This window comes from Oncorhynchus mykiss, chromosome 17 (genome assembly GCF_057628025.1).
Source record: "Oncorhynchus mykiss isolate SJ-2025 chromosome 17, ASM5762802v1, whole genome shotgun sequence".
NCBI lineage: Eukaryota > Metazoa > Chordata > Actinopteri > Salmoniformes > Salmonidae > Oncorhynchus > Oncorhynchus mykiss.
The window spans coordinates 62,348,758-62,376,680 of record NC_143038.1 but is presented as its reverse complement, the minus strand read 5'-3'; the positions used below and the strand labels follow the sequence as shown (position 1 = coordinate 62,376,680).

At 42.5% G+C, this 27,923-nt stretch overlaps 1 protein-coding gene across 5 annotated transcripts in view; it reads right to left on the bottom strand.

Moving 5' to 3' along the window:
- Positions 1 to 27,923, bottom strand: part of LOC110494640 (kazrin) — a 243,714-nt gene that overhangs the window by 166,379 nt on the left and 49,412 nt on the right. For all 5 annotated transcript variants that reach the window (XR_016488067.1, XR_005036682.2, XM_021569878.3 and 2 more), the window contains exon 2: positions 18,377 to 18,534. Coding sequence is in view for 3 of the 5 variants with exons in the window: in XM_021569878.3 (XP_021425553.3) it covers positions 18,377 to 18,534 (158 nt within the window). In the remaining 2 variants the exon portion in view is untranslated. The remainder of the gene's footprint in view (positions 1 to 18,376; positions 18,535 to 27,923) is intronic.

Sequence of the window (27,923 nt, the reverse complement as noted above, 5' to 3'; positions counted from 1 at the left end):
CACAACACACCCTGGACATTAATCCCACAACACACCCTGGACATTAATCCCACAACACACCCTGGACATTAATCCCACAATACACCCTGGACATTAATCCCACAACACACCCTGGACATTAATCCCACAACACACCCTGGACATTAATCCCACAAGACACCCTGGACATCAATCCCACAACACACCCTGGACATTAATCCCACAACACACCCTGGACATAAATTTTACAACACACCCTGAACATTAATCCCACAAGTTTCAACTCTGCAGGACCTGTGGACATGCATTGATTTCATTCCCCCTACAGCATGAGGTTGATTTGGACAGGTAGCTCACCTACAGAGAGAACAAAATGAGCAGCTGATGATCCATCAGGTTTGAACTATTCAGAGTGAAGTCATTGATAGTAATCACACGTTTAGAGGTTATGGATGACTATAGGTTTTGTATGGTTCTCTATACTGAATCCATCTCTCTCTCTTCACTCTCTTTTAAGAATATTGAGATAGTCTACAGTGAGAACATGAGGACTGTAATGACTCAACCAGAACACAACATATAAAACAAAGCCTCTTCATGAGACCCTAACAGAACATGGAATCTGCGGCTGTTTCTGATTAAGGAGGCATTCTTTGTAACACTGACAGATATAAACATTAGTGATTCATCATAATCTTCAACCTTCAACCATCATTACCTTAAACCATCATGACATTCAACCTTCAACCATCATAATCTTCAACCATCATAACATTCAACTTTCAACCCTCATTACATTCAAACTTCAACCTTCAACCATCATAACATTCAACCATCATTACCTTAAACCATCATAACATTCAACCTTCAACCATCATAACCTTAAACCATCATAACATTCAACTTTCAACCATCATAACCTTCAACCATCATAATCTTCAACCATCATAACATTCAACTTTCAACCCTCATTACATTCAAACTTCAACCTTCAACCATCATAACATTCAACCATCATTACCTTAAACCATCATGACATTCAACCTTCAACCATCATAACCTTAAACCATCATAACATTCAACTTTCAACCCTCATAACCTTCAACCTTCATAACCTTAAACCATCATAACATTCAACCTTCAACCATCATAACATTCAAACTTCAACCATCATAACCTTCAAACTTAACCTTCATAACCTTAAACCATCATAACATTCAACCTTCAACCATCATAACCTTCAAACTTAACCATCATAACCTTAAACCATCATAACATTCAACCTTCAACCATCATAACATTCCACCTTCAACCCTCCTAACCGTCAACCTTCAACCTTCATGACCTTAAACCATCGTAACATTCAACCTTCAACCATCATAACATTCAACCTTCATAACCTTAAACCATCATAACATTCAACCATCATCTTCAACCTTCATAACCTTAAACCATCATAACATTCAACCTTCAACCTTCATAACCTTCAATTTTCAACCATCGTAACCTTAAACCATCATAACATTCAACCTTCATAACCTTTCATTTTCAACCATCATAACCTTCAACCATCATAACATTCAACCTTCATAACCTTAAACCATCATAACCTTCAACCATCATAACTTTCAACCTTCAACCATCATCCTTTACAATCTTCAACAATCATACATTTCAACCTTCAACCATCATAATCTTCAACCTACAACCATCATAACTTTCACCTTTAACATTCCTATCGGATCGAGAGTTTGTTATTTTCTTATGAGTCTGGGCCAGTTTTGATTTATTATTCATTATGATTTAAAAGACTAAACTGATCCTAGCAATACTACTCTGAGATGCTTCATGAACCCTGAATCTCTAGAAGGGCATACAATGGAAAATGCTGACAAAGTGTGGTGTTCAAACGTTGCTCAATTGGTATCAAGGGATCTAACGTGTGGCAGGAAAACATTCCCCACACCATTACACCATCGACACCAGCCTGTACCGTTGACACCAGCCTGTATCATTGACACCAGCCTGTACCGTTGACACCAGCCTGTACCGTTGACACCAGCCTGTACCGTTGACACTAGGCAGGATGGGGCCATGGACTCATGCTGCTTATGCCACATCCTGACTCTGACATCAGCATGACGCAACAGGGACCGGGATTTGTTGGACCAGGCAATTTTTTACACTCCTCGATTGTCCAGTGTTGTTGATCACATGCCCACTGGAGCCGCTTCTTCTAGTTTTTAGCTGATAGTAGTAGAACCCGGTGTGGTCGTCTGCTGCAATAGCCCATCCGTGATAAGGACCGAAGAGTTGTGCGTTCCGAGATGCCGTTCTGTACACCACTGTTATTTGCCTGTTAGTTTGCACGATTCTTGCCATTCTCCTTCAATCTCTCATCAACGAGCTGTTTTTGCCCACAGAACTGCCGCTGACTGGATGTTTTTTGTTTGCTTTATATAGCAAGCCACGGCCATGTGACTCACTGTCTGTAAGAGCAAATCATTTTCGTGAACAGAGTGGTGTACCAAATAAACTAGACACTGAGTGCATATTGCTTGTTTTAAAGAGCACTGCTATCCTATACTCACAACAGCTGTAGAACGCTAGGTTAAATGAATACATGAAATGTCAGGTTGTCTAGGATGTAACTTTCCACTTTATGACCTTGGTTTTTAAAGGTATGACTGAATGTATAGATTTCAGTAAAGCAAAATATGTGTCTAACATTCCAACATTCTGAGGAGCAACATACTCTGTTAATGCACTATGTACTGTAGAGTGCACAGCACCCTGGTTTTTATCCAGCAGTGTTGTAATGTTTCACTGACTAAAACAGTCAGGGCTTAAATGCTGAAACTGTTAGGAGGGGTTGGAGAATGTTATCATTGTACCATCTAAATGTCTTTGTTGCGAAATAAGCTAAAGCCCCATAAGGTCTGTTATAAGAAGCCATCAGTGTGTGAGTCAGCTAGCCAGGGACACAGAACCACAGCCCCATGGGAGGGTTTAACAGTGGCCAGGAGGGTACCCCAGGACAACATGGGGGTAATAAAACAGCATAGTGGGTATATAGAAATGCAGATACCATAACCATACACAGACTGCTGTACAACCACGATGATGCCAACCACTTTCTTTTTTAACATGCTGGAATTGGATTTCTCTATAACAGACATTTCCTATCTAATTTATGACTTCCAATGTCACACTCTACTTCCTCTATTAATCTTCATGTCAATTTGCAGTGGCTTCCTATTGCTTCACCTCATGCATAATATCACATGGACAGACGTGTAGGTGTCCAGAACCCAATGAAGGGAGCGGGGACAGGTGACTATTAACATGTGAGAGAGATGGCAAATGAAGATCTAAACATGTGGCTTACCCTTGAGGCCCAGGGGGGTTAATGCACTGCATACGGCCATGTGACCATAGTCAGACCACAAGTAGAACACACTGGAGAAAATTCAAATGAGCAACGTCTGAAGTGGACAACCTGTCTGCTTTAACTACTCTGTGTCACTCTACCACTAGGGTTCTTATGTATCCTATCCTTAACTACTCTGTGTCACTCTACCACTAGGGTTCTTATGTATCCTATCCTTAACTACTCTGTGTCACTCTATCACTAGGGTTCTTATGTATCCTATCCTTAACTACTCTGTGTCACTCTATATGTATCCTATCCTTAACTACTCTGCTGAGAAGTTGGTCCTGAGGCAGTGCAGCCCCGTCTCACTATCACTAGGGTTCTTATGTATCCTATCCAATATCACTGCATAGCTCTCACAGCTAGCTAACACATACAAGAGGCCTGAATACCCTGGGAACTGTCAGGATTAAAACACATAGCAGAGCTCATAAATAGATGGGAGCTGTCTATGATAACCTTGTCCCTCTGGTAGAATAGAAACAGGATTTAGCCCAGAGCCTTCAAGCATGGAATGTGGTTCCCAAGAATAAACCTCCATCCATATTACATTTGAATCAATATCGAGATCCACCATCAAATTCCTGCCTGTCTGCAATCGTTGTGGCCAGATGGTGGCGGCCTTCAAGTGCAGCTGACACTGAGTATTCATCAGGAACACCTTCCTAACTGGTTGTTGAAGGGGACAAAAGACAGCGCTTCACACAGTTGTGTCAAGTTGGCTGGATGTCCTTTTGGGGGTGGACCATTCTTGATACACATGAGAAACTGTTGAGCATGAAAAATTCAGCAGCATTGCAGTTCTTGACACAAACCAGTGCGCCTGGTACCTACTACCATACCCCGTTCAAAGGCACATAAATATTTTGTCTTGCACATTCACCCTCTGAATGACACACATACACAATCTACAGCATGTCTCAATTGTCTCAAGGCTAAAACATCCTTCTTTACCTTGTCTCCTCCCCTTCATCTACACTGATTGAAGTGGATTTAACAAGTGACATCAATAAGGGATCATAGCTTTCATCTGGATTCACGTGGTCAGTTTATGTCATGGAAAGATCATTATACTCAGTGTATGATCCTACTGTAAAATCCATATGACAACTTGTATGACACCCAGGTATAATTTAATAGCCATGGTGTGAAGGCAATGCTAGGAGGTACAGGTAATCCCAACATACCACCTGCTGTGGGTGCTTCTGGGTGAGTACTAGGTACTGTAACCATCCCTGTACAGGATGAAGAGCAGGATGAGGATGACCCTATCTATCACCTGTATGGGGAGGCCTGCTGAGCCCTCCAGAGGATTAGACAGATAGATAGCCTCTCTGTTTAATGACATTACACCAGATTACATCAGATTACAGCTGGGGAAGATCTGACACGCAGAACCCGGCAACCCTGCTCTCAATTACTGTTTCAGCGTGTCGAAAGGTGGGGGGAAAATAATGTTTTATACACTGTTGAGAAAATAATAATGTATGTTTGACCCTAGTTAACATCAATGCTGTTTTGAGCATTTTCAAATAAAGGACATAGTAATCCCAAGGATGAGGGCAGTGCTTATTTTTTACTAACATTACAGTTAAAAGGGACAGATGCTCTGATACTCCCAGAGAACGACACACATTTTGTGTATCAGTGAGCTGAGCTGGTGTCTGGCCCAGGTAGAGTAAACACTCTGTTTGTATAAACCTGTTACTAATGCCCTGTTATCAGTCCAGTCTACAGTAATCCAGCCTGGTCCAGCCAGCATCATTTCCTTCTCAAATAAGTGCCTTGAGAATGAGGGGCCCTGGGCTAAATACCACCTCCACCTGGCCAGCCTCCCTGCCTACTCGAACTGATTGCTTCTGGCAGGGAATAGATACGGGGGGAGTCATTTAGTTCCCTGCACCTCCTTACAGGTATGGGATGGCAGGAAGCATTTCAATCTTAGAGTGAGGTCAAGGGGGATCTCCATACAGCTAATTCCACTCTGGAATCAGCCCTACAGAATTATTCCACTTTTGATGAGGAGTCAATGGGCAGAGAGGGATTCAGGAGGTGAACACATTCCTCAGGTTGAGATCACATAGAGGGAGATGGAGGAGGATGGAGGAGGATGGGGGAGGATAGAGGAGGATGAAGTAGAATGGAGGAGGATGGGGGACATTGGGGGAGGATAGAGGAGGATGAGGAGGATGAAGTAGAATGGAGGAGGATGGGGGACGATGGGGGAGGATAGAGGAGGATGGAGAGGATGGAGGATGGAGAGGATGGAGGAAGGAGGAGGATGGAGAGGATGGAGGAAGGAGGAGGATGGAGAGGATGGAGGAAGGAGGAGGATGGAGAGGATGGAGAGGATGGAGGAAGGAGGAGGATGGAGAGGATGGAGGAAGGAGGAGGATGGAGAGGATGGAGGATGGAGAGGATGGAGGAAGGAGGAGGATGGAGAGGATGGAGTATGGAGAGGATGGATGATGGAGAGGATGGAGGAAGGAGGAGGATGGAGAGGATGGAGAGGATGGAGAGGATGGAGGAAGGAGGAGGATGGAGAGGATGGAGGAAGGAGGAGGATGGAGAGGATGGAGGAAGGAGGATGGAGAGGATGGAGGAAGGAGGAAGGAGGAGGATGGAGAGGATGGAGGAAGGAGAGGATGGAGGAGGAAGGAGGAGGATGGAGGAAGGAGAGGATGGAGGAAGGAGAGGATGGAGGAGGAAGGAGGAGGATGGAGAGGATGGAGGAAGGAGAGGATGGAGGAAGGAGGAGGATGGAGAGGATGGAGGAAGGAGGAGGATGGAGGAAGGAGAGGATGGTGGAAGGACGAGGATGGAGAGGATGGAGGAAGGAGAGGATGGAGGAGGAAGGAGGAGGATGGAGAGGGTGGAGGAAGGAGGAGGATGGAGAAGATGGAGGAAGGAGAGGATGGAGGAAGGAGAGGATGGAGGAGGAAGGAGGAGGATGGAGAGGATGGAGGAAGGAGAGGATGGAAGAGGAAGGAGGAGGAGGAGGAAGGAGGAGGATGGAGAGGATGGAGGAAGGAGAGGATGGAGGAAGGAGGAGGATGGAGAGGATGGAGGAAGGAGAGGATGGAGGAGGAAGGAGGAGGATGGAGGAAGGAGGAGGATGGAGAAGATGGAGGAAGGAGGAGGATGGAGAGGATGGAGGAGGATGGAGAGGATGGAGGAAGGAGGAGGATGGAGGAGGATGGAGAGGATGGAGGAAGGAGAGGATGGAGGAGGAGGATGGAGGAAGGAGGAGGATGGAGAGGATGGAGGAAGGAGGAGGATGGAGAGGATGTAGGAAGGAGGAGGATGGAGAGGATGGAGGAGGAAGGAGGAGGATGGAGGAAGAAGGAGGAGGATGGAGAGGATGGAGGAAGGAGAGGATGGAGGAGGAAGGAGAGGATGGAGGAGGAAGGGAGGATGGAGAGGATAGGGGAATTGAGACAGAACAGAAGGGAGAAGTTAAAGGACTTCAGTCTCTTCTTCTCACATCAAACCTCCCTACTCTTGGTCAACTGTGTGTGTGCACAGCAGCTGTATGTTTTCACATGCATTATTCAAGCGCCAGTTCTCAGGAAGAAACACCAGCAGCAGCAAGAGGAGAAGAAATGTCAAATACTAATAGATGCTAAACAATGAACTGTAGGTTGTTTGTACATCTCTCCTCTCTGAATGAATCAAAAACAGTGGCAAACTATACCAGAGGCCGTAATGGTCTATGCTGAACTCTGGTGCAGGCAGGCAGGCAGGCAGGCAGGCAGGCTCTCTCTCTCTCTCTCTCTCTCTCTCTCTCTCTCTCTCTCTCTCTCTCTCTCTCTCTCTCTCTCTCTCTCTCTCTCTCTCTCTCTCTCTCTCTCTCTCTCTCTCTCTCTCTCTCTCTCTCTCTCTCTCTCTCTCTCTCTCTCTCTCTCTCTCTCTCTCTCTCTCTCTCTCTCTCTCTCTCTCTCTCTCTCTCTCTCTCTCTCTACTTTGAATTGCACAAACACTCTCTCTGTCAGTCAAGAGCAGATCGGCAAGGATGAAGAGGCCTTTCATATCATCAAAACTCTCTCTGAAATTGAGGTGAGAACTTTGATCTGCAGAAAGAGCTGTATGTGGTGATCCGGATCAACTTTGTGACAGCACTCTCCGTTTCTATAGCAACATGCACACAAGTGATGCTCCAGTTCAAACTGTGTGAATGGACAGGTTTAGGGAGGGCTTTCCACAACCAAACCTCATCATCAGACTGGGGCTGTTTCATCTGATACAACTTATTCACCCCCTCCCTTTTTGTCCTCAGCATATCCTCAATTCGTCGGGGCAGGGACTCTACAAATAGTCAAAAGCGTTCCACAGGGATGCTGGCCCATGTTGACTCCAGTGCCTCCCACAATTGTGTCAAGTTGAGCTTGAAAAACCCAGCAGCATACCCTGTTCAAAGGCACTTTTTGTCTTGCCCATCCACCCTCTGAATGGCACACATTCACAATTCATGTCTCAATTATCTCAAGACTTAACAATCCTTCTTTAACCTGTCTCCTCCCCTTCATCTACACTGATTGAAGTGGATTTAACCAGTGACATCAATGAGGGATCATAGCTTCTACCTGGATTCACCTGGTCAGTCTGTCATAGAAAGAGCAGGTGTTCATAATGTTTTGTATACTCAGTGTATAGCAAAGGCTTGATCTACTGAGAAATGTGTCCTCAATACTGGGGTTGCTAGATTTGTGATCGGATATGAGATTCTACAATCAGTGTGCAAGTTTATCTTACTGTATTTCAAGGGACGTGGGGACAATACAAAGAATCCATTACATCTGCGTGTCATGCCATTGAAAGGTGGAAATATCCTGAATGTGATAGAGCATGTGAAGTACCCAATTACAGTGCTATTCTATCCTCATCCAGGCCTATGACCCTCAGACATGACACATATTTCATTTCAACAGATTCTCCACAGCCGGATGGATCCCAAACGGATGTTAAAATACAAATGCATCCTAGCATTTTGAAATGTCTGGATAGGTGAAAAAGGGCATATCAGCTCGGCACAGCGGCACAGCTAGAAAATTAACAACCTCAGCTCTTTGAAGTCTAGACCACTCATACTGTTTTCATTCAGAATGCCAGTCTACCAAATAAATAAACCTTGGTTGAGTGAATTATCTCACACCGTCACACGATGAATCAGGTGGCAGAGAAAGTAATGACGGCCATTCAAATGAGATAAAATACATTGTCGTCTCCTGAAATGAGACGGAATGAGATGTTCGGTATCCTCGGACAAAATAATGCAATTTCATTTTCTGCACCTCAGCAGTAAAGTGTTCACACTTCAAACGAAGGCCGAACACTCCGGGGCCTGCAAGGCTCTAAGAATAAAAGTATTGAGGAGATGCTAGCTAGGAGTTATGGATCATTATTCAAGTAGTTAAGTGGAGATGGGGAAGCAAATGTACACTCGCCTGGGTCGTTCTTTGTGTTTCTGTCGACCAGTTTATTAGTGCATTATGTGAAGGCCCTCATCATCCTCCCAGACCCACGCATGCACATACACACACACACACCTCAGCTCTAGAAGCTGCAGAAAGTCTGCCTCCCAATTCAAACCCTACTGGATCAATATCCCAGCCACTCAAATAATCTTCTCCCAGGCCCATGGCTAAATAATAAATTAAAATAATGACAGTGACAAAAACTTTGTAATGGAATGCTTCAAATTGGCACCTTACCCCTCCGCCTAATAAAACTACTAAACAAATGTTTTGTAGAGGCCATAAAATTCACTGTGGTTTTAAATCGGCACAGCCCATCACTTAGACTAAAATCTCCCTAAAATGTGCTAATTAACTGGAATACTTTTCATGAGTATTGCTCATAATCAGACTCCTGTGAACTACTGGAAGTGAAAGGGTCTGGAAGTGACGGCTAGGGATTAATGGGATTAATAGCATCACTATTCACTTCTAATCCTACCAGAGCTCCTGCTGCCTTTTCACTTCTGTGTTTGTCCTGTATTGAATTTCTGGGCACTCTGTTTTTGCTTCCACTATACACTCCCTTCATTGCCAAACAGACAGACCCTGACCCCGGACATCAGAGTAGGGGGAGAGAGGGGAGATTAAGGATGTGCAAGGTCTGCAGAACAACCCGCCCCCAATGACAACTCACCGTCTGATCAATACTGTAATCACTTCCTGGTGTCCCATCTAACAGCCTGCCCATGGTGGGCTAGCGATCAATTATTCATGTAAGATGGTCTCAAAGCCTTTAGCTAATAGACAAGGAAACCTCTCCTGTTTGGACAGAGTGACCATAACATACAAACTGACAGTGTAGGGTGTTTGGGTGGCAGCAGTGCTCTGTTCGAGGTCTCTGTATTCAGTCTGTATTGCCGCAGTCAGACGTACTGCTCCTACGTTTATTCTATTGTTTACAATACAGTATTTTGACCTTTTGACCTTATTACTTTTCCGTATCATGATGAGCTCTCTGTCCGCCATCATCAGATCAGAGCAGCAACTTAAGGAAACCCCACTGACACCTCCACCACAGTAAGGCAATGTAACGTTCCGCTACATCGACTCACAGTCCCCACACCCACAGAAAAGCATTTGATTAGTCACCCAGCCACAGCACAGCACAGCAAGCAGGACATAAATAATACATCTGTGCCAATGACAAATGAGGCAATAAATTATGCGATAGCATTCAAAGAGAAACGATTCAAAATCCTTCCAAATAAATGTTCTGCCTTTTAGTGGAATTTGCCTTGAGATATTAGCTCTTAAATGTGCAGTTTTCCTCAGATTTACACAGTCAAACCGAACCCTTTGACTGCATATAGATTGTACAAATTACAAAGAAATGCTTGATTAAAGAAAGTACTGTTTATTTCACATAATTTTCTAATGACGAATTCTGTTCTTCAGCTCTTTATGAACCTGAACTAGATGGACATATAGATTTCATCATTATGACACACTACTTCCTAACAGTGGCGTTGTTCCATGGATGCCAAGGGAAGCCAGGCTTCCCCAAAAAAACATACCAAGAAAAAATACAAAAACATAGAAAATAATGTATTTTTCGTCTCTCTATGTTGCATATTTTCTTCAATTCAAAAGAGGCTAAATGTATCTCAAGGGAGAAAGCATCCGAGCAAGCAAATCAGCGCACCTCTGTCTCTGTATGTATAGGCGATCTATCTGATGCTGTCTGGTCCAAAAGAGTATGACATTGTTGCCGCCCGTAGCATTGAATGCAAGGGAAGCCAGCAAGCGTTTGGCCTCCCTTGATAAAAAAATTATAAAACAAGAGCCAGTGTTGAGCTAAACTGAGTGACCTTAGCTGTGAATGGTCCTGGCTCACCAAAAATGTGTCAAGGGAAGACAGATTGAATTTGGGTTCACTCCTATCAAATCGCATCGAGAGCAAACGTCATTAATTGAAAAAACTTGAATTGTTGCATCTCGTTGGGTTGTTGTCCTTCGGCGACTAGCGAGCTAGCTAAAATTGAACCCTTTCCTAAATTAGCCATGGATAGAGATAGGGATTTGGGCTTGTGGTTTTAAAGGTGATTCTGATCCAACCATTAATTTATACATTGTGCCCCTGGTCTGAGAGGATGGAAGTTTAAAAAAAAAATGTTTACCCCTTATTCTCCCCAATTTCGTGGTATCCAATTGTTTCAGTAGCTACTGTCTTGTCTCATCGCTACAACTCCCGTACGGGCTCGGGAGAGACGAAGGTTGAAAGTCATGCTTCCTCCGATACACAACCCAACCAAGCCGCACTGTTTCTTAACACAGCGTCATCCAACCCGGAAGCCAGCCGCACCAATGTGTCAGAGGAAACACTGTGCACCTGGCGACCTGGTTAGCGCGCACTGCGCCCAGCCCACCACAGGAGTCGCTGGTGCGCGATGAGACAAGGATTTCCCTGCCGGCCAAACCCTCCCTAACCCGGACAACGCTAGGCCAATTGTGCGTCGTCCCACGGACCTCCCGGTCACGGCCGGTTACGACAGAGCCTGGGCGCGAACCCAGAGTCTCTGGTGGCGCAGCTGGTGCTGCAGTACAGCGCCACCCGGGAGGCTATATTTATGTTGTTGGGTCTATAACCATGAAGGGATACTATATAATGTTGTTGGGTCTGTAACCATGAGGATGGGATACTATATAATGTTGTTGGGTCTGTATCCATGAAGGGATACTATATAATGTTGTTGGGTCTATAACCATGAGGGGATACTATATAATGTTGTTGGGTCTGTATCCATGAAGGGATACTATATAATGTTGTTGGGTCTGTATCCATGAAGGGATACTATATAATGTTGTTGGGTCTATAACCATGAGGGGATACTATATAATGTTGTTGGCTCTATAACCATGAGGGGATACTATATAATGTTGTTGGGTCTGTAACCACGAGGGGATACTATATAATGTTGTTGGGTCTGTAACCATGAAGGGATACTATATAATGTTGTTGGGTCTGTAACCGTGAGGAGGGGATACTATATAATGTTGTTGGGTCTATAACCATGAGGGGATACTATATAATGTTGTTGGGTCTATAACCACGAGGGGATACTATATAATGTTGTTGGGTCTATAACCATGAGGATGGGATACTATATAATGTTGTTGGGTCTATAACCATGAGGGGATACTATATAATGTTGTTGGGTCTATAACCATGAGGGGATACTATATAATGTTGTTGGGTCTGTAACCATGAGGGGATACTATATAATGTTGTTGGGTCTATAACCATGAAGGGATACTATATAATGTTGTTGGGTCTGTAACCACGAGGGGATACTATATAATGTTGTTGGCTCTATAACCATGAGGGGATACTATATAATGTTGTTGGGTCTGTAACCATGAGGGGATACTATATAATGTTGTTGGGTCTATAACCATGAGGGGATACTATATAATGTTGTTGGCTCTATAACCATGAAGGGATACTATATAATGTTGTTGGCTCTATAACCATGAGGGGATACTATATAATGTTGTTGGGTCTATAACCATGAGGGGATACTATATAATGTTGTTGGGTCTATAACCATGAGGGGATACTATATAATGTTGTTGGCTCTATAACCATGAGGGGGGGATACTTACTATATAATGTTGTTGGGTCTGTAACCATGAGGGGATACTATATAATGTTGTTGGGTCTATAACCATGAGGGGGGGATACTATATAATGTTGTTGGCTCTATAACCATGAAGGGATACTATATAATGTTGTTGGCTCTATAACCATGAGGGGATACTATATAATGTTGTTGGCTCTATAACCATGAGGGGATACTATATAATGTTGTTGGGTCTGTAACCATGAGGGGATACTATATAATGTTGTTGGCTCTATAACCATGAGGGGATACTATATAATGTTGTTGGGTCTGTAACCATGAGGGAATACTATATAATGTTGTTGGGTCTGTAACCGTGAGGGGATGATTTAATGTTGCTGGGTCTGTAACCATGAAGGGAAACTATATAATGTTGTTGGGTCTATAACCATGAGGGAATACTATATAATGTTGTTGGGTCTATAACCATGAGGGGATGATTTAATGTTGCTGGGTCTGTAACCATGAAGGGAAACTATATAATGTTGTTGGGTCTATAACCATGAGGGAATACTATATAATGTTGTTGGGTCTGTAACCATGAGGGAATACTATATAATGTTGTTGGCTCTATAAACATGAGGGGATACTATATAATGTTGTTGGGTCTGTAACCATTAGGAGGAGATACTATATAATGTTGTTGGGTCTGTAACCATGAGGGGATACTATATAATGTTGTTGGGTCTATAACCATGAGGGGATACTATATAATGTTGTTGGCTCTATAACCATGAGGGGATACTATATAATGTTGTTGGGTCTATAACCATGAGGGGATACTATATAATGTTGTTGGGTCTATAACCATGAGGGGGGGATACTATATAATGTTGTTGGGTCTATAACCATGAGGGGATACTATATAATGTTGTTGGCTCTATAACCATGAGGGGGGGATACTATATAATGTTGTTGGGTCTATAACCATGAGGGGATACTATATAATGTTGTTGGGTCTATAACCATGAGGGGGGGATACTTACTATATAATGTTGTTGGGTCTATAACCATGAGGGGGGGATACTTACTATATAATGTTGTTGGGTCTATAACCATGAGGGGATACTATATAATGTTGTTGGGTCTATAACCATGAGGGGATACTATATAATGTTGTTGGGTCTATAACCATGAAGGGATACTATATAATGTTGTTGGGTCTATAACCATGAGGGGATACTATATAATGTTGTTGGGTCTATAACCATGAGGATGGGATACTATATAATGTTGTTGGGTCTATAACCATGAGGATGGGATACTATATAATGTTGTTGGGTCTATAACCATGAGGATGGGATACTATATAATGTTGTTGGGTCTATAACCATGAAGGGATACTATATAATGTTGTTGGGTCTATAACCATGAGGGGATACTATATAATGTTGTTGGCTCTATAACCATGAGGGGATACTATATAATGTTGTTGGGTCTATAACCATGAGGGGATACTATATAATGTTGTTGGCTCTATAACCATGAGGGGATACTATATAATGTTGTTGGGTCTGTAACCATGAAGGGATACTATATAATGTTGTTGGGTCTATAACCATGAGGGGATACTATATAATGTTGTTGGCTCTATAACCATGAGGGGATACTATATAATGTTGTTGGCTCTATAACCATGAGGGGATACTATATAATGTTGTTGGGTCTATAACCATGAAGGGATCCTATATAATGTTGTTGGGTCTATAACCATGAGGGGATACTATATAATGTTGTTGGCTCTATAACCATGAGGGGATACTATATAATGTTGTTGGGTCTATAACCATGAGGGGATACTATATAATGTTGTTGGGTCTATAACCATGAAGGGATACTATATAATGTTGTTGGCTCTATAACCATGAGGGGATACTATATAATGTTGTTGGCTCTATAACCATGAGGGGATACTATATAATGTTGTTGGCTCTATAACCACGAGGGGATACTATATAATGTTGTTGGCTCTATAACCATGTTCGCTAGTGAAAGTTCAGTAATAAACTCATGTAGTTCCAGTTGATATTGCGAGGGTTGTTTTGTTTGTGCAATGCGATGTGTGCGTAGGCATATTGTCTATAAAAGTGGATCCTCGTGATTGTATTTTCCTTCCTTTGTAGACCACATAGGTCTAATAAAATACTTCAAATGGTAGGCTAAGAGCGTCTCTCTCACTCTGGTGACTTAAAGAAGAGTCAACGTCCTGCTGAATTTATCTGAACTAACATCTATCTGAACTTCTGTCGGTGTCTGTTTTGAAAGTGCTGAACGAAGGCCTGACTCGTCGCAGCTCATTTGCTTGCACTTGCTTATACACTTATACTTAGAGCTAGGGACTTTTCTAACACTCTCAGAGGTCTCAAAACAATTAGTTTAATGTCGTGTAGAAATGCTCTTATTTCTTTTTAAACAACCTTTATTAAGAGCTGTCATTTTATTGTGAGGAACTGCAGTTTCATCAGACATGTTTTCTGTTTTGTGCTCTGTTATGTGAGTGAACCAGCCCAGCCCGGTTTTCAGCAAAATCATTCTCAAGAGATCCCTGAAAAAAATTATACTTGAAGATGAAGTCATACAATCAAAATCTTGATACCCAGGTGTGTGTAAGTGTCAATGATATAAGAATAAACATTATGAATTTACTGAACATAAATGTAATAATTTTGGTGTATGGTTCAAAAGTCTAAACTCATGTTGTCGATGGTTATTATGAAGGAGAATACGGTTCTTATTGAGTTACACAAATCCACAAGGAGTCACTAGAAACCATATATATTTAAGCAAGTCAGCCATATCAGCTATGCTTTTAAAAGGCAGTAAATGAGCCTGAATTAACTGTTTCTCTGCCAGACAAGGCTCTGCTGATAGCCAGGTGTAGCAGTGGTAAAGATTCACTCCATGTGGTTTAAAGGAAAGCTCTGCTGTCAGGCCAGCTTTCTGCGGATCTACCATTCCAGTGTTTAATTGCTATATTGTAATTACTTGGCCACCATGGCCTATTTATTTCCTTAACTTACCTCATTTGCACTCACTGTATATAGACTTTTTGTTTTCTTTTGTTCTACTGTATTATTGACTGTATGTTTTGTTTATTCCATGTGTAACTCTGTGTTGTTGTATGTGTTGAATTGCTACACTTTATCTTGGCCAGGTCGCAGTTGCAAATGAGAACTTGTTCTCAACTAGCCTACCTGGTTAAATAAAGGTGAAATAAAATAAATACATGAAAAATGTAGGCCCTAACATTTTGTGGGCACCATTTGTCGCCGTTATAGTGCAATTAATGTATTGTTTAGTGTTGTGTTGTGGCTTTGCTGGCATGCACCTCATAAAAATGTTTTGAGTTTTCCCCACCAAGATTGACATGCTAAACTAGCCACTGCTCCAGAGTTGCTTTTTTCTTTCTGCGGTTCTTTAAGGTTCCACGGGGTGCCAGAACAGCCCAGTCTGGCTCTGCCACAGAACCAATTAGGCTGAGGTCAGCTGTAGCCTGCTGCTGAAACACTGTCAGCTAGCTGGACTTTTGGTTCAGACTTACCCCGAGATTGACAGCTAACACAGAAGGAAGGAGAGAGAGGGGAGATGGGGGGGAGATAGAGGTGGGGAGAGACTGATTTAATATTTCACCTGAGTGCTTACTGCTGCTCTACTGTTTGGACGGACGGACGGACGGACAAGCACGCAGGCAGGCAGGCAGGCAGGCAGGCAGGCAGGCAGGCAGGCAGGCAGGCAGACAAGCACGCAGACAGACAGACAGACAGACAGGCAAGCATGCAGACAGGCAAGCATGCAGACAAGCACGCAGGCAGACAAGCACGCAGGCAGGCAGACAGACAGACAGACAGACAGACAGACAGACAGACAGACAGACAGACAGACAGACAGACAGACAGACAGACAGACAGACAGGCAGGCAGGCACTGCTCCTGTGTAGGCATCATGGAAATAGTCTCATTTTTTCTCACCTTTTATTTTGGGAGGTTCTCTGGGCAAAGTCATACACTATGGATATAAGGCTGTAATTACTGTGATCGTGTAGTCTGATCAAACAGAGCATTGTGCAGCACAGTTCAGAAAGGTCCTACTGTGCTCATACCCATAGGAAATCAGGGAATGTAGAAGAGAGACACCCAGTGAGACAGACTGATGTGTAAGCTTAGCCTACCACTACACACTGTCCTGTAAGGAATCTCCTGGAGAGGGTACAAGACTCATCGCTATGGCAGCAAGCAGCTGTCAGTCGAAGAGGGGCAGCCTATACTGTAGCTACTCTACTGTGACAGGGCAGAAAAGGGCCTCATGGAGAGGCTCAGGTGACAGGACAGACCCACAAGGGAAGAGAGGGGTGCAGGTAAAGTTAATGGGTCTACTGGACACAGAGCCATGGCAACAGGTAGATACTTAGTCAACTTGGCAGTTACAGGATGATTCAGTTAACATTAAACTACAACCAACTTTTAGAAGTACAACTTCTCACAGAGATAATCAGCAGTCCATTCATGGCAGAGGCTACTGCTCATCCATCACCCTACAGTGTTCTATTGTTGAGCTGCAGAAAAACTGACTGCGGGCTAACTATCTTTCACTCCGGCTTGCATACAAATGGGCTGAGGAGAAGGCAATGGCCTTTTGCTGAATTACATTCTCTTTAATCAATGACACCGCAGCGTCTCAGGAAAATATCTTAGGGACAATGGCGAGGGGACTCTATATCCATCAAGTGTGTGATGTGACTAAAGGATGAGCCAAATGCATCACTATGTCAAGTCTCGGAGAACATCCATCAAAACAAGAAAGGGAACAAGGTGATAAAGGGGGAAATAAAAAGTGTAAAGAGGAATTATCAAACGATCCAAGGCAAACCGGAGGATTCAAGCAGATTGTTTTATTACTTCTCCCTACAGCCAGACGGATTCTTTCTACAGAAATTCATCACATATTATACATAAAGAGTCCCCTCGGATGAAGAAAGGACATCATTATGTTCAGGAAAGAAGTCTTTAGAAAAGACAATGGAAGGCATTGTGATTGAAGCAAGCATTTTATTTCCAAACATCCGGAGGATTGAGAGAGATACAAACAATCTATTGCTTTATCACAGAGTTAGGGCCAGATTGTGTTGCCAGATTGGAGACAATGATGTTGGGGCCTTGGTTTATGCATACTGTAATTAGTGAGCGAGCCGCGGCAGAGCCAGTCACATTATGGCCATATCTGCAGTGCTGATGTTGTCACTAATGATTTTGAACAGCTCAATTTGATCAGGAGCTTCAAAGAGACTGAGAGACCAATGCATTATTTATGGTCCTCTTCGAACGAGGTGGCATTCAATTATTCAAATGTCGACATTTGGGGACGATTCCGTTTTGTTGGACTTTTGCCTCTCCCAGGTCCTGCATAGAGTCAGTAAGCTCATAGCTGCCCTGTCAGTGTCTTTTCCCCGGGAGAAGCTGCATCCTCTCCAGGGAAAGGAAACACAAAGTGAAAGAGTAGAACAAAAGCCCCAGGACTAAAATAAATATTAGTTTGCTTGCTTGCTTGGAGGGAAATGGTCTAGCATAGTATCAGTTGAAATACTTTTTAATGAGATTGGAGTGAATTAACTATTAATACTCTAAGTCAAGTCTAAACAGCCCAAGTATGAGTCATCATAACATTAATGCCCTGAATTGCTGTGAAAACATTCCTTCCTCCCCACATGATTTCAGCAGACTCATACAGCAAAGAGGCGTGTTTGCCCTTTTGATTCTTGACCTGGTTTTAAAGGTGGTGAATGATCAGCGGTTAGAGGTTAGAGGTTAGAGGTTAGACGTCAGGGGTTGTACCTGTGCGTCCAACAGTAGGTGCCTCATCAGGGCCATGGAATCCTTCAAGGTGTCTCTCTCTTCAGGCATGAAGGCCTCGTCCTCCCGGGACAGAGTGCCGGGCCTGGTCATCATGAAGTGGGCTATCTGGTCATTCAGACTGTTCAGGGACTGGACCGCTAGGAGAGAGAGATGGAGCGAAAGAGAGGGAAATAGAGAGAGAGGAGAGGGAGGTAAAGGAGAGAGAGAAACAAAAAACTCAGGTTCATGCATATTCAATTTGACTCACACCAGTGTTGTGTTTTAGACCACTTAAACTGAGACCGATTCAAGACCAAGACCGGAGTAAGTCAAGTCCGAGTCAAGACCAAGACGGGGAGGAGGACAAGGGGTCTGACACCGAGTTAAGATCGAGACCAGAAAAATGTGAGTCCAATTCAAGACCACGATTGATATTTATTTAACCAGGTAAGCTAGTTGAGAACAAGTTCTCATTTACAACTGCGACCTGGCCAAGATAAAGCAAAGCAGTGCGACACAAACAACAACACAGAGTTACACATGGAATAAACAAAACATACAGTCAATAACACAATAGAAAAAAAAGTCTATATACAGTGTGTGCAAATGGCGTGAGGAGGTAGACATTTTGTTAAATCACCACCATAATAAGAGTTCAAAATAACCAGTATTTCTGTGTTCATGGAACAGTATTGCTTCCGTCCCTCTCCTTGCCCCGAACCAGGGACCCTCTGCACATATTGACAACAGTCACCCTCGAAGCACCGTTACCCATCGCGCCACAAAAGCCGCAGCCCTTGCAGAGCAAGGGAAACAACTACTTCAAGGTCTCAGAGCTAGTGATGTCACCAATTAATTATTAGCTCGCACCCCGCTAACTAGCTAGCAATTTCACACCATTCACATTCATATTTCAGAACAATATAGATTCTTTAGACATTGAAAATAGTGAAAAAATGCATGCTGAGGGAAAATAGAGCCACTCTACAAATTATTACTAACCCAAACACAGTGGGGAACAATGGGCCTTTTACGCCTTCAGAGAAGGGCTAAGGATTTATAAATTAATGATTTTAATAATAATGATATGATTATTTTCAATGATGTTCTGATTTAATCTTGTCAGTTTTTGTTGATAAGGAAAGGGTTAACAATTTGCTGGTCTCTGGGGAGATAAATCTAGCTAGCTAAATCAGCCATTTGGTAGGCCATCAGAAGCTAGATAAAGGCATATTCCATTCACCCAAATCACATTTTGATTTAATGGGTGGGACCGTTTTTACAAAAACTTATGGAATATTCTTCCTTCTTGAAGGCCAACAGGCCCAATATGGAGCAGTAGCTTTCCCACGGTCTAGCTAGCTAGCTTTGTTGTCGGCTAGTTTGCAGTGGCTGCAGCAGGTGTTATCATAGAGGATGTTGCTGCTAATTTGTTAGCTTCTCCCTTTTCAAGAATAAGTTTCAACAAGAAGTTAAGTTTCAAACGATCATCATCTGGTAAGTGGAACTGTGTTTTTTATTGCAGCGCGCTTGCTCTTGTTAGCCATTTCTTTGAAAATAACTTACATGTATGAAACCACACGGGCCAGCCATCATTCGATCTGAACCGTGCGTTTACAGGCAGTTGCAAAAGTGTGACTTTAGATCATTAGAACGCATTCTCTAAAAGCCACAAAATACACCCGAATGGATTTCTGCAAATATGTAGACACCACGGAGTCCTCTTACATTTGGAAACGTTACTGTCCTATTGATCAAACAACCATGAAAAAATAGGCTCTCTCACCCTCAGACATGTACATAAATAAGATTAACAACTAAAGCTATCCAGATCAAGATGAGCTCCAATCAAACAAAGGAACATTAGATAAACCCTCTCAAACTCTTTCACTAGTTGGTCGTCAAAATTGATAACGGGGAATGTAGGCTCCTCATCCTTCTGCAGTTTACCTGCCAATGCATGCTTATCCCAACCAAGCACCCAAGCCAATTGGCTGAAGTAGGCTAGCTTGCTACTTCCAGACACAAGTGAGAGAACACCTCACTATGACCATTTTACTCGCAGTATCAGAGCTGGGTAGGCTTTTTACATGTAATCTATCAATCAAATGTATTTATAATGCCCTACTTACATCAGCTGATGTCACAAAGTGCTGTACAGAAACCCAGCCTAAAACCCCAAACAGCAAGCAATCCAGGTGTAGAAGCATGGTGGCTAGGAAAAACTCCCTAGAAATGCCAGAACCTAGGAAGAAACCTAGAGAGGAACCAGGCTATGAGAAGTGGCCAGTTTTCTTCTGGCTGTGGCGGGTGGAGATTATAACAGAACATGGCCAAGATGTTCAAATGTTCATAGATGACCAGCAGGGTCAAATAATAATCTAGACTAACTAGTACTTTTTTGTCCATGTTTACTTACACCAGTCATATTAGCGGCTGTTGGTCATTCGTAAATTCATCAGTTGTTCTGTGAATTTGTGAATGCAAGAGAAATGCTAACTGAATAACAGTCGTTCAAGTTCTTGCTAGCTAACCAAATGACACCTGCAACTCTAGCTGTCTATAGCCACCGTAAAATGATATGAGGGGAAAAAGTCAGTCACTCAACCACTCCTCCAATGGCATAACATGAGATCCTTCTAGCAGCTAGCTAGCTAACATTAGGCTCTGTGTTTTTAGCTTGCTACATAAGTAGATATGATAGCCTATTAGCCACATTATGACTGACCTGGGATCATTGCCCTTGATAGTTTGATTGTTTTCCCAGCCTTAATTACATTCATCCATTTTTGCCCAGAATATTGAGTCATTGAAACTGAAACAGTGCATCCCAATGGAGGCAGCAAGCGATGTACCAGGCCTGCTGGGATTTACAACCTGATAACAATATTTTTTGGACCACCAAGAAATGTTTTGGTGAATTATATTAGTAAAGCATTGAACTACCATCATTTTGCTGGACCCCAGGAAGAGTAGCTGCTGCTTTGGCAGGAACTAATGGGGATCCATAATAAACCCCAGGAAGAGTAGCTGCTGCTTTGGCAGGAACTAATGGGGATCCATAATAAACCCCAGGAAGAGTAGCTGCTGCTTTGGCAGGAACTAATGGGGATCCATAATAAACCCCAGGAAGAGTAGCTGCTGCTTTGGCAGGAACTAATGGGGATCCATAATAAACCCCAGGAAGAGTAGCTGCTGCTTTGGCAGGAACTAATGGGGATCCATAATAAACCCCAGGAAGAGTAGCTGCTGCTTTGGCAGGAACTAATGGGGATCCATAATAAACCCCAGGAAGAGTAGCTGCTGCTTTGGCAGGAACTAATGGGGATCCATAATAAACCCCAGGAAGAGTAGCTGCTGCTTTGGCAGGAACTAATGGGGATCCATAATAAACCCCAGGAAGAGTAGCTGCTGCTTTGGCAGGAACTAATGGGGATCCATAATAAACTCCAGGAAGAGTAGCTGCTGCTTTGGCAGGAACTAATGGGGATCCATAATAAACCCCAGGAAGAGTAGCTGCTGCTTTGGCAGGAACTAATGGGGATCCATAATAAACCCCAGGAAGAGTAGCTGCTGCTTTGGCAGGAACTAATGGGGATCCATAATAAACCCCAGGAAGAGTAGCTGCTGCTTTGGCAGGAACTAATGGGGATCCATAATAAACCCCAGGAAGAGTAGCTGCTGCTTTGGCAGGAACTAATGGGGATCCATAATACATACAAATACAAACTGCATCCATATTTTCTGCCAACAATGCCTTAGTGTTGGAAAGTGCAGTCAAATGGAAAGTTGAGGCAAATATAACCTATTTTTAAAACCTCTTATTATGTTGGTTTTGTAGCATAAACTGGGATTTATTTTTATTTTTGACTGATATTATGATTTTCTGTTTGTTTCATATCTGCAAAGTTCCACTTTAAGCTTTAGGTCACCGGTTACTTTGTGTGCTAAAGGTGAATTTTTTTTCTTCTATGGGAAGTAATTGTTGTACATTTCGATAGGGAAATGCTTAATGGTTGTGTTTTTGTGTTCTTATGATTTTATGGACTGCTTATCCTTCAACATCATGCTGTGTGTGACTGCTGTCTTTCCATCGGCCCTATGCAGTGCTGTAGTTTTGCATGTAGTGGCTATATTCAAATTTGGCAAAAAAAATCCTAAATCAGCCCTCCCAGCGAAGGAAAGGCACCCTGTGTAAAAATCCTATGTTTTCTATTGTTTTTTTTAATGAGATTTCCTATGTTTTTCAGATTTTCACTTTTAAAATCACACTTTTTTTTAAATAGAAAAAAAATGCAAAAATGTGATGGCCTAAGTCCATAACAATGCTTAAACCACATCAATCTGATTGGGTGGGCCTGTCAGGACCTGGCTCCCCAGTGGGTGGTCCTGTCAGGACCTGGCTCCCCAGTGGGTGGGCCTGTCAGAACCTGGCTCCCCAGTGGGTGGGCCTGTCAGGACCAGGCTCCCCAGTGGGTGGGTCTCTGTAAACCCAGGTCCATCCATGTCTACGCTTCTGATGCAAACAGCTCATGATGACAATTGTGCGTCACAAATAGCCTACTAACCAACAGTTCAGACTTAACTTTTTCAATACCTGGTTTGCATACCCATTGTTGCCTTAGTTAGCATGGTAAATATCATAAGTTAAAATGTCTTTCCTACCTTACCGGCTACTGATGTCATTCTATGAGCTGCTCCATCCCAAAACTATTTGAGAGCTGCACACTCTGGCTGCCTGGAGATGATATTCCTCTGACATTAGGCTTTGTGTGTGAATATAATTCACCTGCATTGCGATTGTGTAGGCTACTTTGTGCATGATTTTGTCTATTGTACTACATCATTGATAAGTTGTACACTTCCACTACACTACTTTGATAGACATCAGTAGGGATTAAGAAGTGAGTGTACGCAATGCCATCTGAAAAAATTGGGTGTATGGCTTATACCTGCGTATACACCACCACTACACCACTGGCCCTTTGTGTTTTATAAAAAGTGCTCTCATACATGAGTGCTTTAGTATTACAGCTGTCCTTTCAGAATCACCAACCTGTCACACACTGAAGGCCTATAGGTTTGCCACTGCACAAACATGTCTACAATAGATTTAAAGGCTGTTAAGATATTGTATTAATGTTTCTAGAAAGGAGTATATATTTGGCCCGGCGAAGCGGTTTTATGCACTGACTGAATGAAAGCTGATAGTTATGAGTTTTTTACCCTGCTGGTCTCGGCTAATCTCGATAAGAAATTAGGAGTCCCCACTGTCTGAGACCCAGTCAAGACCAAGTACAAACGTATCAGACACAGAGACAAGACTGAGACACTCAATATGTGACCCGTTTCAGGAAACTAGGCATATGTCGTGGGTCACTACTTCACAGGAGAGACGTTTGAACGTAAACTTTTTTTTAAATCAAAATGTGTTTTTTTTGGCAGAAATCCCTTCTGGAACATGTGAACTTTCATGTGCTTTAATAACAAATGTGTATGCCATCTGTAAATACAAATACAATTGTTAATTTACGAGCCAGGTTGGTTTAGCCACAGAAAAAGTAAGCAACCTTCCTGCTAGCCATGATTGGCTGAGATAATGAGTGGGCTGGACATGCTGAGAGATGAGTTTGGATTGGTCTGCCATACAGCACTCTTCTGTCTATTTGAGCTGGTCAGTATTTGTAGGTAATCCTGTTTAACGCGTCTTTTTTAAATGTATCGCCTAGTGTTGCTCTCCACTTTTCCACTCTCCACTGTCTCCGGTTTACATCGTCAAACTAAGGGAAACCATGGCATCCGTGACAGGAGACGCGTCCATCTATGATTTATAAGGATAAGATAGTCTACATAGCTACATTTTCAGATAATACACGTGTCATAACTCTCCTGTGACGATCTGAAGGATCAGGTTACAGTGGGTCCACTCTACAGCGTGCTCTCTCTCATAGAGTGGGAGAGCGGCTGCCCCTCTGCTCTGTAGTGTTCGAGATTGGAATGTAAATTGTGGAACACAGAGAAACCCTTGGACATCATTTGAATAATTAAACAATATTTATATTGTTGAGAATGTGGGAGTGGTCCGTGGACACTTAAGGGACAGTCATGACTAGTGTGCTTCATTTGGTGATCTCATGAAGGACAGGAAACCCACATTACTGTATCTCTGTTTGTGTACACTTTTAAATGATCAGATTTACATCCAGATGATGGATAAAATGAATGAGTAAATATTAAACTATTTGTGAAAAGATTAAATGAGAGTATGGATTTTCATATTAAGTTTAACTAGTCAGTGGCCACACCCCCATGAGCCCAGACATCACATTAAGAGTCATACAACCGCCCCTTCTTCCACAGAGTATAAAACCCACCTCCTACAAAATGACCATTTAGTCAGAGAATGCCGGGACGGAGTTGTCATGTTGGAATGGCTACAATTCTATAGACCATTAGACCAGAAAATATGGAGCTGACACCACATGTTGAAGTGGTTCAGAACTACAACTCTATAGGCCACGGAGACCAGACAGAGTGTAGAGTTGGCTACACGGCTGGAAATGGTTCAACTCTGAGACTATCAATCACTACAGAATAAGAGCAAATCCTAGATGTAGAATTACTAGTCTGCAGCTGGAAATGACGTAAGTCTAGTGCGAGAATACCAAAAACCGCGGAAGCATCTATTCTATGCAACAGCCGCTGAGAAAGCGACAACTAGAAAAGACATTGTGACTTCTGGGGAAGTTAACCAGAGACTCTCTGATGAACTGATTCTCCTTCAGACGGACCGGTGATTCTGACATACGGGCGTAAATATATACATTGCAATTATTCTCAAATGAGCGGCCGTTCGTGTACAAAGGATTAGCATTTCAATGAATATAATTATCTACCGCTCTTTCTCTGCCCCCCCTTTCCCTTGTCTACCAAGCCGTCATACCTGGTCTAGCCCACTAGGGACTTATCAATGCATTGTGTTAGTAACCAATATCTACTGTTTGTTTATGTATTTCTGTGATTATTTAGTTAGTTAGTAAATAAATAATTAAGCCAATTTGTGTATTGCTGATTCATCATTTAGGCTAGGGTTTGTGCAGATATTCAAGGGTTTGCAACATTCAGTAATGAGAACTGATGAGCTAATAATGATACATTAAGATAAGATATGAAAATATCTGAAGAGTCGATTCGGGAAATAGACCCTATAAACATTTTCCCATGGTTCCCCTACTTCCTAATTAAAGTTTACATGATTAGTTCAATCACGTAATAATGATTACACATAGAGAATTTATTTATTAAAATAACAATCTTCACATTTAATGATTGTCCAGACACGACACACGTTTCTAATTTTGACAGAAAGTGGTTACATTTCAAGTTAAAGTGTACTGTTAGCTAGCTAACTTTAGCTGGCTGGCTGGCTTGCTACCTAACGTTATGTGTATGACCTTATTATTCTTATCTCAGAGCCATTTGCTTGGCTAGTTATAGCCTAATGTTAGCTAGCTAACATTGAACCTGGTTCATGCAGGGTAGTAAAGTCATGATTGGGATTATGGTTAATTGTTTAGCTAGCTAGCTACATGTCTTAACAAAGACTCCACTATGCAAGTAACCATTTCGGGTGCGTTCGTAAATTCAGTCTGGCCATCTACTCTGATTTCAGAGCAATCTCGTCTGAGTGTGCCAGAGCGCAGAATAACTGATGAATTTACGAAGGCTCAACACCCATTGAATATAGCCGGTGTCAGTAAACATCGGCAAACAATTGTTGTCACCAACGCTCTGGGTAACCAGCTCTGCTAGGGCGAGTAAAATGGTCAGAGTTTGGGTGGGTCTAAAGCTTAAGAGGGTGTGAATGATGTTGAACAGGTGTAGACAAAATAAGAGCTCTCCAGTAGATATCAAAACATTCAAAGGCCATTTTATCAAAATAGAGGTTACAAGTTTATCAACTTTCAAAGCAGAATTACTTTCCCACTGTTCCGTTTATCCAATGTAAAAAAACACCATTTCAAATTTTGCTACATAATACCAAATCAAGGTGGTCGGTCACATATACCGAGACTGGTTTTGAGTGCTACAACACTGTTTCACACACACAAAGACATGCACACACACAGAGGGAAATAACCACACACATTGTTGTGGATGGAATCACAGAGTCTCCATATGAGACCTGGACAAAGTCTGAGGACTAAGTGAGGGAAATGACCACTGAGAAACTGAAGATGGACCAGGAAGATTGAGATGGAGCGTGCCCAGAGGACTGGAAACCCACCACTGGCCCAGGTGACAGGACCGATAGTGATCAAGCTCCTGAGGTTCAAGGACAAGGTAGCTGTTCTGGAAAGAGCCAAGAACTCGAGAGGGACTTACTTCCTCAATGAGGACTATTTGGAAGCATGTGTGCGCCAGAAGAGGAAATAACTTATCCCAGCCATAAAAACTGCCAGGACATTGCTAACATCCGCTATGACAGGCTCATTGTCCACCCTCCCCCCAAAAGCCTGTGGGTTCATAGTTTCAACCCCGCGGGACATACACACTTATACAGATCAACTGATTGATGGACTGCTGAATAGTGTTTTTTCTCGCTTTGTTACTTTTCCATATTATGTCTCTCTCTAATAAGCTATCCAGGAAAGGGCAAACAATTGCTCATATTAATACACCGAGTATACTAAACATTAGGAACATCTTCCTGAAATTGAGTTGCCAAGTGCTAACAGTCAGTATCTACATAATGTGTGTGTGAAATGCTTGAGAGTGTATGTGATGTAAACCAATACTTTTTCAGGGACCTGAATATTGACTGGTTTTCATCAAGCTGTCCGCTCAAGAGGAAGCTTCTCACTGTAACCAGTGCCTGTAATCTGGTTCAGGATATTAATCATCCGACCAGGTTGTCTACAAACATTACAGGAACTACATCATCCACATTGATCACATTTCTACTGATACTGTAAAACCACTTGAGAGCCCAAATATCAGTAAGTGAACAGCAAACCTGGTTTAAAAAAGAAATAAAGCAAATCTTCACAGCACAACGCCTCTCCCCCATGTGACCTACTTTTTGTGTTTATTCACTGACATGTATGTGTAACTGATAGATGCACGGACGCACATGTTCATGTTCTTTTAAATATGAGACCCAATTCAGGAAACTAGGCGTACGTCGCAAGTCACGACTTCACAGGAGAGCCTTTTGAATGTAAAAAAAAAATGTTTCATCAAAATTTCACAATGGGCCAAACAAGCTGTACGAACTAAATGGAAACACAGGATGTCTTATAAAAGGGGTTGCAGTCTGCAGTGAAGCTTTCATCCATGTATACAGGTAAGAATCTAGCTACACATTTAGATATTATACGTTTCTAACTTTGTCAGAAAGTTGTTTTCATTGCAGCTGGAGTTCGATGACTGGTTTGCTAACTAACAATGAAGCTAACGTTAGTTGGTTAACTTCAGTTTGCCATTACAATCGGTTTGTATTGCTAGTAATGTTACTGTGTGCATTGGGATTATAGTTCATTTAGCT